Source organism: Balaenoptera borealis (assembly GCF_965194805.1).
Source record: "Balaenoptera borealis genome assembly, chromosome: 2".
Classification (NCBI taxonomy): Eukaryota; Metazoa; Chordata; class Mammalia; order Artiodactyla; family Balaenopteridae; genus Balaenoptera; species Balaenoptera borealis.
In genome coordinates, this window is record NC_138867.1 from 173,361,720 (window position 1) to 173,378,517 (window position 16,798).

General features: G+C 51.9%; 1 protein-coding gene across 1 annotated transcript; it reads left to right on the top strand.

Annotated features, from left to right (window-relative positions):
• Nucleotides 1-2,661: 2,661 nt before the first annotated feature.
• PLVAP (plasmalemma vesicle associated protein) lies at nt 2,662-16,798 on the top strand. The gene is made up of 6 exons (XM_082381923.1): nt 2,662-3,126; nt 8,750-8,846; nt 8,966-9,678; nt 11,580-11,637; nt 11,777-11,858; nt 16,168-16,798. Exons 1-6 carry the CDS (start codon nt 2,758-2,760, stop codon nt 16,172-16,174), a joined length of 1,326 nt encoding a protein of 441 aa, XP_082238049.1. The 5' UTR covers nt 2,662-2,757; the 3' UTR covers nt 16,175-16,798.

The following is a 16,798-nucleotide window of genomic DNA, read 5'->3' on the forward strand; positions in this document are numbered from 1 at the left end:
AAAGGAATCAATCTCAAAGTCATAATGTTGAGCAAAAAGAGGAAGTTTCATCATTACCTTTTCCATTTAAAAAAAAAATCTAGCTTTTAAAACAAATTATTGGAAAAAGAAACATTACAAATCAAAGTTGTGAGATCAAATTGCCAAAAAGAATGTTATTTTTGAGCTTGATACAAAAGACATTAGTGTGTATATTGAAAACTCTTGTCCTTACACTGTGACAGTTGCTCAAAATTGTAGCACATCAGGTCTAGAGTGGCTTTTTCGTTTTCTAGGAGTTTATGGTTGCCTTTCTTTTCCCTTGACAACAGATATCATGTTCATACATACATATATGCAACATCTTCAATATACAGTGAAAATAGCCAAAATCTTAAGTTCACACCAAGACTGTCACACCACCTGGCATTGGCCTAAGCACTGCCCGCATGCCTGAGCTCTCAACTGGACCCTTGTCACCCAGGCTCTACCCCTGTCATGCCCCCTTTCCCCTGGTGATCCCACAGGCCCAGGGCAACAGCAGCTGGGACAGTGTCCCTCCCCTGTGTCTCAGTTCCCCAGCCTCACATCAGAGGCTGCACATGATCCAGCCCCACCTTAAAAAAATACCACCATTTATTAAGGTTGACTGTGTGCCAGGCACCGTGACAAGTGTTTCACAACTGGCTTTGTTGCCTCCACTTTAGACAGGAGAAAACTGAAGCTCAAGGAGGAGAAATCACTTGTCCCAGGTCTCACAGCGGTAGGTGGCCCAGCCAGAACTTAACTCCAGAGGCCTGCATTGAAACCATGTATTCACTCTGCCTACATGACTCCCCATTAATGCAGAAGGGAGATGTCCTCCTCCTACCCGGTTCCAGGGGACTCTGGGTGGGCCTGACCAACCTAGAGAAATAGCTGGTTGGGCACCACTTGCAGCCCCCAACCCTCCTCCCTCCCAGTAGTGGCTGGGAAGGGTCCGGAATCAGGAATCAATGGGTAGCTGCAAAGACCAAAGGTCAGACAGGGGTTTCCTGCCCATCCCTGGGAACTTCCTCCTTCCGGACCCAATTCCCACCTCCTTGATGATCACCACCCTGGAGGACCCCTCCCCGCTCAACTACCCCCCACTCCACTACCCTGGCTAATAGGGGGATGGGTCCCCATGCCACCGCCTTCAGCCTGCTGTGCCCCCCACAGGCAGTGGCCAGCAACCGTGTTATTGTCACCCACCCATGGTCCAGCCTCCTTTCCATCCCCTTGCCCCGTTCCCCTCGGATCCTGTCCCTCCCTCCTGTCAGCCTTGACCCCATGGGGCTAGGGGCTGTGTCCCACTCTGTCTCCCCAAGTCTGAGGACCCCTCACTGCCAGGCCTGGGACTCTTGGTGGGGCCTCTGGCATCACCCAGCATAGGGGTTTTCCCTGGAGCTCCTGGATCTGGGGGGACGGGTAAGAGGGCATACCCAGAATCCTTCTTTGCTCCTTGGTCCCAAAATCCCTTCCTTGCCCACCTGGGGGTGACCCACAGTGAAGCTTGACCCCCTCTATCTGGCGCTTCCCCTTCACCATCTCACAGAGCCCCAAGAGGAGTTTTCCAGCAGGAAATGGTAGTAATAATAGCAACGGCAAATCATTTCTCCCAGCCCCCTCCCCGGCCCTGGGACCTGGTACTGTGCCCACCTCATCTCACAGAGGGGAAAACTGAGACACAGACAGGAGAAGTCCCTCACTCAAGCTCACCCTGGCCCCAGGTTCACTGCTGCCTGTGCTTACTAAGCGCCTACATGAGCCGGGCACTGGGTGGGATGACGGCTAGGGGAACCTGCGCCACCGCCACCCACCCATCAGCCCTCTGTGAGGCCTTCCTGTGCCAATTACTGAGCACCTACTGTGTGCCTGGCCCTCAGCTAAGCGCTCCGCACAATTTTGCTCCTGTAATCAGCACTGCCATGTAAGATGAGCACAGGGCTTCCCTGGTGGCGCAGTGGTTGAGAATCTGCCTGCCAATGCAGGGGACACGGGTTTGAGCTCTGGTCTGGGAGGATCCCACATGCTGCGGAGCAACTGGGCCCTGGGCCACAATTACTGAGCCTGCGCGTCTGGAGCCTGTGCTCCGCAACAAGAGAGGCCGCGACAGTGAGAGGCCCGCGCACCGCGATGAAGAGTGGCCCCCGCTTGCCGCAACTAGAGAAAGCCCTCGCACAGAAACGAAGACCCAACACAGCCATTAATTAATTAATTAATTAATTAATTTAAAAAAAAAAAAAAAGATGAGCACACATCTGTAGCCAGCCCTCCCTGAGGGGAGGTGAGTCCAGCTCTGTGAACGACCAGACTGAGACACCCAAGCGGTCCTTTCTCCTCCCTTCGTCTCGGTACCCTCCTCCCCACGACGGGGATGTTGACATGAGGTCATAGGCAGGTGAGACCAGCTCTGGGCACAAAGCAAGGGCAGGTGAGGAAACTGAGGCTCAGCAAGGCCAAGGACGCCTGGTCACCTAGCCGGTGCCCCACCCAGTGTTAATCAGAGAGGCCCAGACGTGACTTGGTGCCCTCCCCCCTTCCCTTCACAGCCCGGGTGGGAGTGTTGTGATAACCCACAGCCCCCGTTTCCTCCTGGCCAGGAAGGAGCCAGGCAAAGGAAGTATTAAGAGGAGTAATATAAACACTTCCCCCCTCCCCCCTGCCGTGGCAAGGTCTAGAAGGGGCAGAAGCCACCACCCAGAGCAGACCAGCCAGCAGAGCAGTGCCAGTGCACCGGGCAGAAGCTGGGAGGAGATGGGCTTGGCGATGGAGCACGGGGGGTCCTATTCACGGGCAGGGGGCAGCCCGAGGGGCTGCTGGTACTATCTGCGCTATTTTTTCCTCTTTGTCTCGCTCATCCAGTTCCTCATCATCCTGGGCCTTGTCCTCTTTATGGTCTACGGCAACGCGCACGTGAGTACCGAATCCAACCTGCAGGCCACTGAGCGCCGGGCTGACGGCCTCTACGGCCAGGTGGTGGGGCTCACAGCTTCTCAGGCCAACCTGTCCAAGGAGCTCAACCTCACCTCCCGTGCCAAGGATGCCATCATGCAGATGCTGCTAAACGCCCGCCGCGACCTGGACCGAATCAACGCCAGCTTCCGCCAGTGTCAGGCCGACCGGGTAAGTCCACAGGCCGGCCACTCGTCCCGGGGAACCCCGGGCTGGTCACCTCACCCCTCTGAGTTTCACTTTCCTCGTTCATGAGACAGGGACTGTCACGGACCCTACATTTTGCGTGCCGAGCCCATGTAGAGAAGCAATGCGTACTTGGTCTGTATATCTCATGCAATATTTGGGACATACTTAGACTAAAACATGATTTGTGGTCTATCTGGAATTCAAGTTGAACTGGGCATCCGGTCTGTTATCAGACCTAGGCCCATGGCTTAATGTGTATAAAGCGCCCAGAATGTACCAGCACACACTAGCTGCAAATAAGAGCTGGCTTAATAAACGCTCAGAGTGTTGGGTTCTTAGTAATTAGTATGAATGGCTCAGGTTTGCCTGAGGCTGGATGTCCGCTTAGGAAATATTATCTCTTCATTGAATCCCAGGAGGTAGGGAGAAGATTTAAAACCGTTTTGCAGAGGGGAAATGGAGGCCTAAGAGAAGAGGTGGCTTGTTGGGGGGCGGGGGGCATCAGGGAGCAGAAACAGGCAACCCTGGGTCTCGTGGAGACTGTCATCCCACCTCGTACCCCCAACTCCTGTCAAACGCACTCAACAAGATCCCCCATGTTCTCACACATACACAATTCCTCTGAGGAGGTCCCGTCCCTGGGAGACACTGAAGAGAGGGTGCCTCCTCAGGCTTTGGCTGGAACGGGGTGAGAGAAGGGGTGGGCAGGGGAAGGGAAGGGTTGGGGAGAGGGGCAGGCTCTCTTTCTCCCACAGGAGGTGTCTGGGCTGTTTGGGGCAGGGGACCGTGGAAAGAAAAGGCCTTTTCTGGGGCTTCAGACCACCCAGCCCCTGCCACTGGGCAGGAAGGATGTGCTCAGCTCCCCTCAGAACTGCCCAGGCAAGGGTGAGGTCTCCCCATCTCATTCCCCCAGGACAGGGCAGGTCCCCCTTAGATCCTCAGAATAAGGCGAGTCCCCCTCAGACCCCCAAATGAGGCAAGTCCCCCCTCAGACCACAGGGCTGGACCATGTACCCCCTCAAATCCTCCCCACCCCTGACAAGGGCAGCCCCCTCAGACTTCTCAGTTCCTGGGAATTGGCCCTTTTGGATCTTTCAGGACACACATGGCCTTCCGGTCCAGGAGCCATTAGGAATCGCAGGATCATAAAGTTTTATTCTTTTGTTTTTTGGTTTTTGTTTTTCGTTTTTGGCCGTGCTGCGCCAGGATCTTAGGTCCCCCACCAGGGATGGAACCCATGCCCCATGCAGTGGAAGCGCAGGGTCTTAACCACTGGACCGCCAGGGAAATCCCTTTTTTGTTGTTGTTTTTGGTTTGGGGTGTTTTTTGTTTTTATCATAAAGTTTTAGACACTCACACGCATCTCCGAATCCCAGACGGCCCCATCATAGAATATTAGAAATCTAAGAATCTGCCTCTTTACAACTTTAAATTTTGAAAATCGTAGCTTCCCCCGCCCCAAGGTGACAAATTCCTCTGTCCTGGAACCCCTCAGGGTTTTCTCCAAGGACCCCCAGGAAGCGGGCACTGATGATGGGGAGTAGCCCCACCCCTGCCACGGCAGCCCCACATGTCTGATGGTACCAAGTACGAATTTTGATCTTTCCCTGATCCTGGTGGTGCTATGAGACAGATTTTTTTCTTAAATTCTCTGCAAATGCAGCTGCATTTCTGGCTCTGAGACCCTGGGAGAGAAAGGGGAGATTAACTCAGTGTGGTTTTTTTAGGGTATGCCCCACTCTGCCTGGGTCAAGGAAGCACCTCCACCCAGGATGCATGCGGGAGAGATTTTTTTTTTCATGGATTTTTCTTCATTCAGCATTCGTAATAATCTTTTTGATGGTCAAATTATCCTGAAATAGGCCGTAGGAACACCCGCAATCTGGCTCCTGTGTCTTTTGATGGAACTCCACTAGTCTTTGAGAGCTTCCTTGCTTTATGTCCTAACAAATATTCCAGAAAACCCTTCGGATTGTTTATACTTGTTCACTAATCAATTAGTTCTCTTCCTCTGAGTCCAGGGCAACCATGGCTACTGGAAAGTGAGGGAGAGACTCCTGAATTGCTTCATAAAGATGTACCTGAACACTCCTTAACAAGAGAAGATACTTTTTTTTTGTATTGTCAGATTGCACTAGTTCTAAGTAAATATTCTTCTCATCATCTTGACATCTGAGAACCTGTGCAGAAAAATACTTCTGTATTTTTGGGAGCCATTTCCTCCAACTGGAAGAAAACCTCTTTCTCACTTCATCTTTGGAGGCAACTCACACCCTGAGATCTTCCCTTTCTGTAGATAAGGCTTTTGAAAACAGACGTCACTGGAGCTTCCAGAGCTATTTCTGTCCTCCCCCATCCCCAGGTCATTAGGACAGGGCCAGCTTCCAAAGGAGTAAGGACAAAAAGTGACAGAAAGGCAAACCCTCTTCACCCTTCATACCTTTACTTGTTATATTTCTGCAGAGCGTTCTGTTCCAAAGTTTTAAAGACATAAAAAACGTTATGAAGTTAAAATGTAATTCACATGCCATACAATTGGCCCATTTCAACAGGGACTTACCTGGCGGTCCAGTGGTTATGACTCACACTTCCAATGCAGAGGACACTGCAGGGGGCACGGGTTCGATCCCTGGTCCGGGAACTAAGATCCTGCATGCCGTGTGGTGCGGCCAAAAAGGATAGTAATAATTAAGTGTATATAATAAAAAAAAAAAAAGTGTAGATGAAGAAAAAAAGAAAAAAGTGTACATAACAATGATTTTTAGTACATTCACAGAGTTGGGCAACCATCAGCACAATTCAGTTTAGAACATTTTCATCACCCCCGAGAGAAACCCCATCAGCAGTCACTTCCCATTCCCCCTCACCCAGCCCCTGACAAACACAAATCTGCTTTATGTTTCTATGGATTTACTTACTCTAGATATTTCATTTAAATGCAATCATGCACTATATGACCTTTTGTGTCTGGGTTCTCACCCTCAGCATAATGTTTTCAAGGTTCATCCACATTGTAGCGTGTGTCAGTGCTTCATTCCTTTCGATAGTCGAATAATATTCCACTGTATGGATGGATCACGTTTTATCCATTCATCTGTTGATGAAACACTTGGGTTGTTTCTACCGTTTAGCTACTGTGATTAGTGCTGCTGTGAATATTTGTGTGCAAGTTTTAGTGTGAACATATGCTTCCATTGTTCTTGGGTATATATACCTAGGAGTGGAATTGCTGGGTCATAGTGTAATTCTATGTTTAACTTTTTGAAAAACTGCTAGACTGCTTTCCACTGTGGCTCCACCATTTTTATATTCCCATCAGTACTGTCTGAGAATTCTGTTTCTCCATATCCTTACCAACACTTGTCCATTCTTGTTTTTTGTTTTATTTATAGCCATCCTAATGGTTGTGAGGTGATATCTCATCACGGTTTTCATTTGCATTTCCTGATGACTAAAGATGATGAACACCTTTTGATGTGCTGGTTGACCTTTTATATATCTTCTCTGGAGAAATGTATATTCAGATGCTTTGACTATTTTTCAATTGGGTTGTTTTTTATTATTAATTTCTAAGAGTTTACTTTTATATATTCTGGTTACTATTCTCATCATCAGACACACGATTTGCAAATATTTTCCCATCTATGGGTTGTTTTTTTCCCTTTCTTAATGTTGTCCTTTCAAGCACAAAAGTTTTTAATTTTTATCTGCTTTTTCTTTTGTTGCTTGTGCTTTTGGTGTCATATCTAAGAAACCATTGCCAAATCCAAAGTCATGCAGCGTTAACACCTGTTTTCTTCTAAGGAGTTTTATAGCTTAAGCCCTTACATTTAGGTCTTGGACCCATCTTGAGCTAATTTTTGTATATGGTGTGAGGTAGGGGTCCAAATTCATTCCTTAGTATGTGGCTGTCCAGGTGTGCCAGCACCATCTGTTGAAGAGAATCTTCTTTCCCATGAAATGATCTTGGCACCTGTATTAGTTTGCTAGGCCTGTCTTACAGTACCACAAATCAGGTGGCTTAAATAACAGAAACTTATTGTCGCACAAGCACAAGATCAAGATGTTGGCGGAATTGTTTCCTTCCCAGGCCTATCAGGATCTGTTCCATGTCTCTCTCCTTGGCCTGTTGATGGCTGTCTTCTCCCTGTTTCTTCACATCATCTTCCCTCTGTGCATGTCTGGGTGTCCAGATTTCCTCTTATAAGGACCCCAGTCATATTGGATTAGGGCCCACCCTAATGACCTCATCTTAACTTAACTGCCTCTTTAAAGACCCTGTCTCCAAATACATTTACGTTCTGAGGTCCTGAGAATCAGGGCTTCAACATGGGAATTTGGGGTGGGGGACACAATCCAGCCCATAACAGCATTCTTGTCAAAAAAAAAAAAAAAAAAATCTGTTTTTTGGGGAATTCCCTGGCGGTCCAGTGGTTGGGACTCAGCGCTTTCACTGCCGAGGGCACAGGTTCAATCCCTGGTTGGAGAATTAAGATCCCCCAAGCCACACAGAGCAACCAAAATCCGTTTTTAATTGGCCGTAAATGTTTTCAAGTTTAATTCAAGTTGTAGAATGTATCAGTGCTTTGTTCCTTTTTATTGCCAAATAGTATTAATCATAACTATTTTTATCTTGGTTGACTAAAATGCCTAGGGAAAGAGGTGGGGTTTTTAAAATTAATTAATTAATTTACTTTGGCTGTATTGGGTCTTCATTGCTGCGCGCAGACTTTTCTCTAGTTGCGGCCAGCGGGGGCTACTCTTCGTTGCGGTGTGCGGACTTCTCATTGCAGTGGCTTCTCTTGTCGCGGAGCACGGGCTCTAGACACATGGGCTTCAGTAGTTGTGGCATGTGGGCTCAGTAGTTGTGGCTCTTGGGCTCTAGAGCACAGGCTCAGTAGTTGTGGCGCACAGGCTTAGTTGCTCCACCGCATGTGGGATCTTCCCAGACCAGGGATCGAACCCGTGTCCCCTGCATTGGCAGGCGGATTCTTAACCATTGCACCACCAGGGAAGTTCAGGTGGGGTTTCTTGTAACTTTTTTTTTAATTGAATGAATGAAAGATCCTTTAAATTCTATAGTGCTTTACAGTTTTCAAAAGTTTCACACACATGATTTCATACAATCCCATAATACCCTTTTTTAAATTTCCTACCCCTATATTCCCCCTCCCCTCTTCCCTCTCCCCACTGGTAACCACTAGTTTGTTCTTTATCTGTGAGTCTGCTTCTGTTTTGTTATATTCACTAGTTTGTTGTATTTTTTAGATTCCACATATCAGTGATATCATACAGTATTTGTCTTTCTCTATCTAACCTATTTCACTTAGCATAATGCCCTCCAAGTCCATCCATGTTGCTGCAAATGGCAAAATTTCATTCTTTTTTATGGCTGAGTAGTATTCCATTGTCTATAATCATAACAACTTCTGAAGATCAGACCAGCATCCCCTGTAGAGAAGCCGTGTCCTTGTGAACTATGCCAACACAGACCAGCTGGGTGCTGGATCTGGGGCCCCAGCCCTGAGAATCTGGGCAGCACCGGGGGCAGGGGGGTCCCACAGGAGCCGGACACTGAGCTCTGTCCTGTGTCTCATCCGGACAGGTGATCTACATGAACAACCAGCGATACATGGCTGCCATCATCTTGAGCGAGAAACAATGCCAAGAACACCTCAAGGAAACTAACAAGAGCTGCGATGGTGAGTGGGTTAGGGTTAGGGTTACAGTTATGGACAGTGGAGAGAAGGGTAGCTGACTCCCCACCCAGTCTCTTGGCAACCCCCAACCTTTGCTGACTCTTACGGTCCTATACCCTTAGCTTTGGTCCTCACACTGAACCAGAAAGCCAAGACACTGGAGGTGGAGCTGGCAAAGGAGAAAGTGGTATGTACCAAAGACAAGGACGGTCTGGGGTTGGGCAAGCGAGTGATGGAGGAACAGCTGGCCGAGTGCAGCAAAGCCCGGGAGCAGCAGCGGCAGGAGCGACAGCTGGCCGAGGACCGGCTGCAGAAGGTGCAGGACCTCTGCCTCCCGCTGGACAAGGACAAGTTCGAGATGGAGCTGCGCAACCTCTGGAGGGACTCCATCATCCCGCGCTCCCTTGACAGCCTGGGCTACAATATGTTCCATCCCATCGGCTCAGAACTGACCTCCATCCGGAGAATCTGCGACCACATGCCCACCCTCATGAGCTCCAAGGTGGAGGAGCTGGCCCGGAGCTTGCGGGCTGGCATCGAGCGCGTGACCCGTGAGAACTCGGACCTCCAGCGCCAGAAGCTGGAGGCCGAACAGGGTCTGCGCGCCAGTCAGGAGGCCAAGGAGAAGGTGGAGAAGGAGGCCCAGGCCCGGGAGGTCAAGCTCCAGGCTGAATGTGCCCGGCAGACCCAACTGGCCCTGGAGGAGAAAGCGGTGCTGCGGAAGGAGCGTGACAACCTGGCCAAGGAGCTAGAGGAGAAGAAGCGGGAGGCTGAACAGCTCAAGATGCAGCTGGCTGTCAGCAACTCGGCCCTGGACACCTGCATCAAGGCAAAGGTGTGCCAGAGGCCCCTGGCTTCAGGTTGCGTTGGGGGTGGGTCTGGAGGCCAAGTTGATGGTGATGTTGAAGTTGGGTTTGAACTTTTCTTTTCTTTTCTTTATTTTTTTTTAATCTTGGTGTTGAGGTTGGCTTCCCGGTCTAGGTTGGGTTACTTAGACTCACTTGAGAATTTCACTGGTTTCACTGATGTTAGGATTGAGGCAGAGCTTGGCATGGGGATCAGCATTGAGAAAAGGTGTCGGGTTAAGACCGGAGTTGGAGGTCGGGTGGCTGTCAGGTCCAGGGTTGAGTGAGGGGCAAATCTAGGATTGTGGTTGCTTTGGGATTGGGGTGAGCTGAGACACTGAGGGTTGATTTAGGCTTGAGGCTGAGATCAGACATGGGTGACTGTGAGTCTAGAATTGGCTTTAGGATTATGGTTATGTATTAACATAAGGATTTTGTTGGCATTAGGATTGGGGTGGAGTTTGGGTTGGGAATGACATTAAGGAAGGGTTAAGGATTGGGGTTGAGTTTAGGAAGGCAGGTGGGCCTCAAAATTGGCTTAAGGTTAGGATTCGGGACTCATCCAGTGTTGGTGTCAGGGTTGGGATGGGTTTGAGTTGAGTTGAAGGATCAGGGGGCACCAGGTTGAGGATTGGAAGTGATACTGGGGTCAGGGTGAGGGTTAAGGCAGGTCTAGAGAAAGGCTTGATGTGGTCTCTAAATTTGTGGTTAGAGTTGGGTCAAGGTGAGTTCTTGGTGACTCCTGTGTCTAGAGTTGATTTGGGTTAAGGTTAGGGTTCCATGTAAGATTTCATTAGTCTTAGAATTAGGTTGAGTTTGGAGTTTGGATTGTGAGGCAAGGTTAAAAGGTGGGTCAGGGGTCACATGCAGGGTGGCTCTTGGATCAAGGATTTGGTGAAGAGTGAATCTAGGGTTTCAGTGGGTTTGGGATTGCATTGAGTTGAGGCTGGAGTTGAGGTTCAGGCAGGTGTAGGTGGCTGGTGGGCCTGGAGGTGATTAGAAGTTTGGGGCCAAGGGCGGATTCAGAACTTCATGGGCATTAAGATTGGAATTGGCATTGACCATGGGCTACGAGTTGAGATTGGGTTGCATTTAGGGTGGCTGGTGTTAGGATATATTTGAAGTGAAGGATTAGGTGAGCCTGGGGTTCGAGTGCAGGTCAAGACTGGGTCTAGCGTAGAAGCCGGGTGGATGTTGATCTTGGGCTGAGGCTGGGCTGGGGTTCTAACTCAGGTAGAGGCTGAGGTCTAAGGTTGAGCTGGGGTTGAGTGTGGTACTGGGAAGGTATTTATGGGTGGTCGTAGTGGAGTGCAGGGCTGGGGCTGAGGGAATGGGAGTGGGGGGTAGATTTTTCATAGCGGCTGGGTCTAGGGGATGGGTTATGGTCAGCGTTAGATGTAAAGTTATGATCAGATCAGGTTTGTCATTGAGACTGGGTTAAGGTCAGGCTTTGATTCTAAGGGAGGTTCAGTTTTCAGGTTGGGATCCAATTTTAGGTGACTGAGTTCAGAACTGGTTTGGGATTTCAGGTTTGGAAAGATTCTCTCAGGGTTGGGCTGGGTTGGGTGGATGGACTCAACTGGGGTCTTGGATTGGAGTCAGGCTGGCGCCAAGGCTGTAATGGAGACCGTGGCAGGACCCCTGCAGAGTGGGGTCTCCGGGGGCTGCCAAGGGAAGCCGGTCCCTGCAGTCTCCAGTCATTTGAAAGCAGGTGTCTACAGGTGATTATATATCCATCATCACATGTGTCCTTCTGCATGGGTATCTGTCTGTTTTTTCTGCCCTGGAAGGAACTCAGGTCTCCAAGGGTGTGGAGTGGCAGGAAACTCCCTGGGACTCGTGTTTGGGAGCCCTGGCCTCCACCAACCTCCTTTCACCCTTCTTCCCACAGTCGCAGCCAATACCACTGCCAAGACCTGCAGGCCCTGCCCCCAATCCCCCGCCCATTGGTGAGTGACAGAGGGCAGAGCCAGGAAAGGGGGACGGATTCCACCTTGTATCCTGGGTTGCCAGCCCATTCCCTGACCCTGGAGGGGGTGGGGGTTACTAAGGCATTAGGTCGGGGCTGACCCCTCCCTCTCTCGGCAGACCCAGCTGGGCTGGAGGAATTCAAGAGGAGGATCCTGGAGTCCCAGCGGCCCCCTCCCAGCAGTGTCTTAGCATCAGCCAGGTGAGGCTCTGGACAGGCTGAGACAGTTCAGTCTCAGGCTTTGGATGAGGCTGGGTATAGGACTAGGGGTGGAGGGAGGCTCGTATCACACTTGTTGCTTCCTTAATCGAGCACTTGCTGTATACCAGGTCCTATGCTGGACCCAGGGGACACAGCAGTGACCAAGACACACACAGTTCCATTCATGAAACTCCCTGAGTAGTGGGCCAAAGAGACAATGAAGGAGGCAGGGTAAGAAGAGTGACCAAGAACCTACCACGATTGGATGCTTACTGTGATCTTGGCACAGTCCTAAGCTCTCTGCCCAATTAACTCATTTAATCCTCAGAATCCTAATCCGTGGGTGAGCTACTGTTATCCCCACTTTCTGGATGAAGCAAATGAGGCACAGAGAGGGTGTGCATCGTGCCCCGGGTAACACAGCCAGAGCTGGAACATGAACCTAGGCCATCAGACTCCAGACAGGAAAGGGAGGGCCTGGGTGAGGAAGAGACCTTTGAGCTGGAGGCTAGACAAGAGCTGGCCTGGGGGAAGGCAAGGGGAACAGTGCTCCAGGCGGCAAGAACAGCCAGGGCAAAGGCCCTGTGGCTAGACTAGGGTGGCAGAAGTGAACAGAGCCGAGGAAGGGGAAGAGGGAGAGCAGTGTCCGGGAGTGACCCTGGGCCTCTCACTCCACCCTTCTGAGCCGCACTTTCTACTTCTACAAAAATGGGGTTCTCTGAAATCAAAAGCATGCAAATGCTTTGCCAGCTGTCAAGTGCTGTCCACACATGGCTGGAGCAAGGAACCCAGGGCCTCAGTGGGGAGCATCAAGGGTGCCTGGCACACGATCAGGCGGTGGCTCCATGCCTTTGACCCCCTCACTGCCTCCCAGGGCCTGGTCATCTGTTGGATGACACCCTGTGCGTCACGGGGAAGGTGACTCAGACCACAGCTCCAAGAACACCCTGTGCTCCCTCCAGGGTCGCTCCTACACTCCCCCCACCCCCCCACCCCCTACCCTGTTCAGGACCACACTGCTGACCTAGGATTGGCATCCCATTTGCAGTTTAGGACCTGAGGTTCGAGGAGGTGTGTGGGATTTTTCTCAGACTCCTCTGATCCCAAAGCCTGTGCCATCAACAGTTTTGCCACCAGGCTATTGTCAAGCTAGGTCTATTTCAGCCCCAGGGTGCTAAACAAAGCCCTTTCCAAACGTCTGTCATTAATTCCCCACGGTCCTCCGCACCCAGCTCCACCTTCACTATGCCTCTTCTTACATACTCCCCCTGACGGGGAGCTCACCCTCTTGCGGAACTGGGTCCCCTCGCTCTGGATGGCTCTGCCTGGGAGAAATCCCTCAGCCTTGGGCGGCCTGCAGAGAGGGAAGCAAGAGGGCAGGGAGAAGACCCTGCTCTGAACAAACAGTTTTCCTCTCTCCATCTTGGCCTGAAGCCATCATGGCAAGGAAGGAGGTTCTATTATTATCCCCATTTCTCAGAGGAGGGAACTGAGGCCCCAGGGAAGTGATCAGCCCGGGGTCATGCGTCAGCAAGTCAGGGCTGGAGCCAGGCTCCCAGTCCAAGCCTGTCCCGGTCCCAGCTGAGGATGGGGAAGCTCTTGACATTGTTTACCCCAAATGACGTACCCCACCCCCACCCCCCGCCGTGGAGGAAACAATGTGTACTTAAGCCTGGGCCCCTCCTGCTACTCTCTGCAGTATCACAGGAAGGGCTTCTGGCCCATGGGCTCCCGCCTTGATTTGCCTTCCTCTGAGAGAGGGGCCGGGGATGAGCAGGCTGGGGTCTTCGGCTCTGGTTTTGAGCCCCAGCTCGGCCAGGCACTCAGTGGACAGCCAGTGAGTGACTGAATCGTAACATCCAAATTTTACATGCACCCAACAGGGGGCCAGATCCGAGGCCCCACATCAAATCACCCACCCCGTGATGGGGACTGTTGATTCCTTTTCCACTCTTATTCCTTCTGGGCCTCGAGAAAGTCTGCACTGCTGCTAACTCACCCTAATGCCTCCCAGACCCTTGCAGTTCTCCCGTATTCACAGAGGGAGGGCAGACCCAGGCTCCGGGGTCAGCTGCACTTGAGAACATGGTCTTGCTTTTTCACTGAACATTTTTTTTTAAAAATATTTATTTATTTATTTATTTATTTATTTATTTATTTATTTATGGCTGTGTTGGGTCTTCGTTTCTGTGCGAGGGCTTCCTCTAGTTGCGGCAAGCAGGGGCCACTCTTCACCGTGGTGCGCGGGCCTCTCACTATCGCAGCCTCTCTTGTTGCGGAGCACAGGCTCCAGACGCGCAGGCTCAGTAGTTGTGGCTCACGGGCCTAGTTGCTCCGCGGCATGTGGGATCCTCCCAGACCAGGGCTCAAACCCGTGCCCCCTGCATTGGCAGGCAGACTCTCAACCACTGCACCACCAGGGAAGCCCCTCACTGAACATTTTTAAGTGGTTTTCTATTAATGGCAAATGCACCAGCTTTCCTTTACTTGGTAAGACTGAGTATCCTTTGGAGATCACTTTATTTAAATTTAAAAAACACAACACAATGGACGTGAAGACAAATATTAAGTGAATATTGGTTTAGCGGCTACGTGGCTGGAGATGGCACAAGTCACAGTGTGGAAGGTTGAAGATGGGAGCTCAGCCCTGGCTCTGAGCCGAGCACACAGCGAGTGTCAATTCAAGTTCACTGCCATCACTATGACCATTTGTTTTTTCATTCAACCCTTATTTCTTGAGCAGCTGCTGGGTGCTGAGGACACAGGGAGGAATAAGGCACAGAAATCCAAATCCCCACCCTCGTGCCACCCTCGTGGGGCTGACAGTCTAGTGGGGGAGATGGATGACAAACCAGATGAGTGAGCCGTGATAGGGACCCTTGGTGATGAGTGAGACAGAAAAGGGATGAGGGAGCTTGAGGAGGTTGGAATTTTCCACAGGGGTGGGGTGGGGCGGGGCCAGGGCAGGCTTCACTGAGGAGGTGACATTTGAGCAGAGAACTAAAGAAGATGAGGGAGGAGCCATGAGGGGATTCTCAGAAGGGTGCAAAGGCCCTGAGGCAGGACCATCCTTGCCTGGTGAGTTTGAGTGAGGCAGCTGGTGTGGCTGGAGCTGAGTGATGGAGGGGAGAGTGGGAGGAGGTGAGGTCAGGACAAATCAGGCAGGGCCTTGGGGCTGCAGTGAGGACTTTGGGAGCCCTGGGAAGGCTGTGAACAGCAGAGGATGTGACCCGACTCAGGCGTTCACAGGCTCATTCTGGTCGCTGTGTGGAGGGTGAAGGTGGGAACCTGGGACAGGGGTGAAGGCGACTGTGCTGGACCAGAGGAGCGATGGGGCTTCGGAGCCCCAGTCTCTGAAAATGGCCAGGGATGACCCTCCCTTTCAGGCTGGTGAGCAGGAGTGGTTAAAGGATGTCTGTCAGGGCTGCCTTGGAGCCTGTGAATCCTGGTAGAGGACAGAGCCTGGAGCTGGGAAGGGGGGGGGACCAGAGCCAGCCAAGGAACGTGAGGCCGCGGGGGCCCCAGGGAAGAGCCAGGGAAGGAAGGGAGGGGGCCAGCGGAAGCAGGACTTGGCTGAGGCCCCCACCTCCCCCATCAGGAAACAGCCTCTGAGCCAACCTCTGACCCCTCGTGAGAACCTTTGGCAGGCCGAGGAGGGGGAGGGGCACTCCAGAGAGCGGGATGGCTCCTGCAAAGGCAAAGGGGAGGGGCGGAAGTGAAGCGATGGCTCTGAGAATTTGTGGGGTACTTTGTCAGGTTTTGATTCCCCAGTGGGGGCATAGTGGGTGGAGCCTTGAATGCCAGGTACAGAAGGCCTGGCTTTGTCCCGAGGGCGCTGAGGGCGCTGGGGAACCATGGGAGCGTGTGAGTAGGGGCAGGCTCACTAGAAAAACCCTCCTGGGAATGAGTGAGGGGCCAGGTCTAGGTCAGTTCTGTGTAGACCAAAGAGGGAAACTGAGGCCCTGCCTGGGGGACGGGGGGCCAGGGGCTTTGGGCAAACACCCAGGATCCCCAGGGCCTTAGGGAGCAAAGGGGAGAGAGTCAGACAGACTGCAACAGAGGCCTGGAGCGCAGGAGGTGGCCCCTCTGAACCTCAGTCTGTATAATGGATAGGCACACATCTCAGTCCCACCTCTGTCCCACAGAGGTTCAACAAGACGAAATCTAAGGGGAGGCTGAAACCGGAAGGAGCCCTAGGGTTCTTGGGAGCAAGAAGGGGCCCAGCGTTAAGAGGCAGGCCCAGGCGAGGTCTGTCCTGCCGTCTGTCTGTCTGACTGACTATTGTATTCCCATCTCCTTCCTGCCCCAGTGGCTGAGGAGGCTCTAGGCCCCGAAGACCGAGGGGTGGCCCCGACTCACCGGTCTGGAGACTAGGTGCAGCGAGACGCCCACGGCGAGGGACACAGCCAGGGTGGAGTCAGATGACGCACGCGCACCAAAGTGGGCGCCCTTGGCCTGCGTCCTCTGCCACACCCCACCCACACCCCCTAACACTCTCTCCGCACCACACAATCCCTCACCCCCTAGATGCCGGGACGACGTCACAGATGCAGTGACATCAATCACACAGACATGGTGGTGACGTCACACAGAGACAAGGCAATGACATCACAGAGATACACGGCGACATCACACACGCACTTGCTGCCCAGCCCTTGCCCAAAATCACATCCCTTCGTGCACGCGGGTCAAGGCACCCACAGCATCCCACTCATCTGGAGCATCTTAGCGCTCCAGGTCTGGGGGAGTGAGAACAGGAAGACATTCACCTGCGTCCTCCCCTGAGAGTTTCCAGACCCCCAAGAGAGGGAGCATCTGGTCCAGGGGACCCCTCAAAGCCTGCGAGGGTGCTGCCCCTTCACTCTCTCTCCCCTCCATATTCAGCCCTGCCTGTGGCCCATATAAGTGTTAGTGGCACTAAATAAATATTATCAAATCCC

What these genes read in the sequence shown, in the direction of transcription:
- PLVAP (XM_082381923.1), top strand. Translation starts at nt 2,758, where the DNA reads ATGGGCTTGGCGATGGAGCACGGGGGGTCCTATTCACGGGCAGGGGGC. An exon ending in GCCAGTGTCAGGCCGACCGG is followed by an intron (nt 3,127 to 8,749) that starts GTAAGTCCACAG and finishes TCATCCGGACAG; the next exon opens with GTGATCTACATGAACAACCA. An exon ending in CCCCAATCCCCCGCCCATTG is followed by an intron (nt 11,638 to 11,776) that starts GTGAGTGACAGA and finishes CTCTCTCGGCAG; the next exon opens with ACCCAGCTGGGCTGGAGGAA.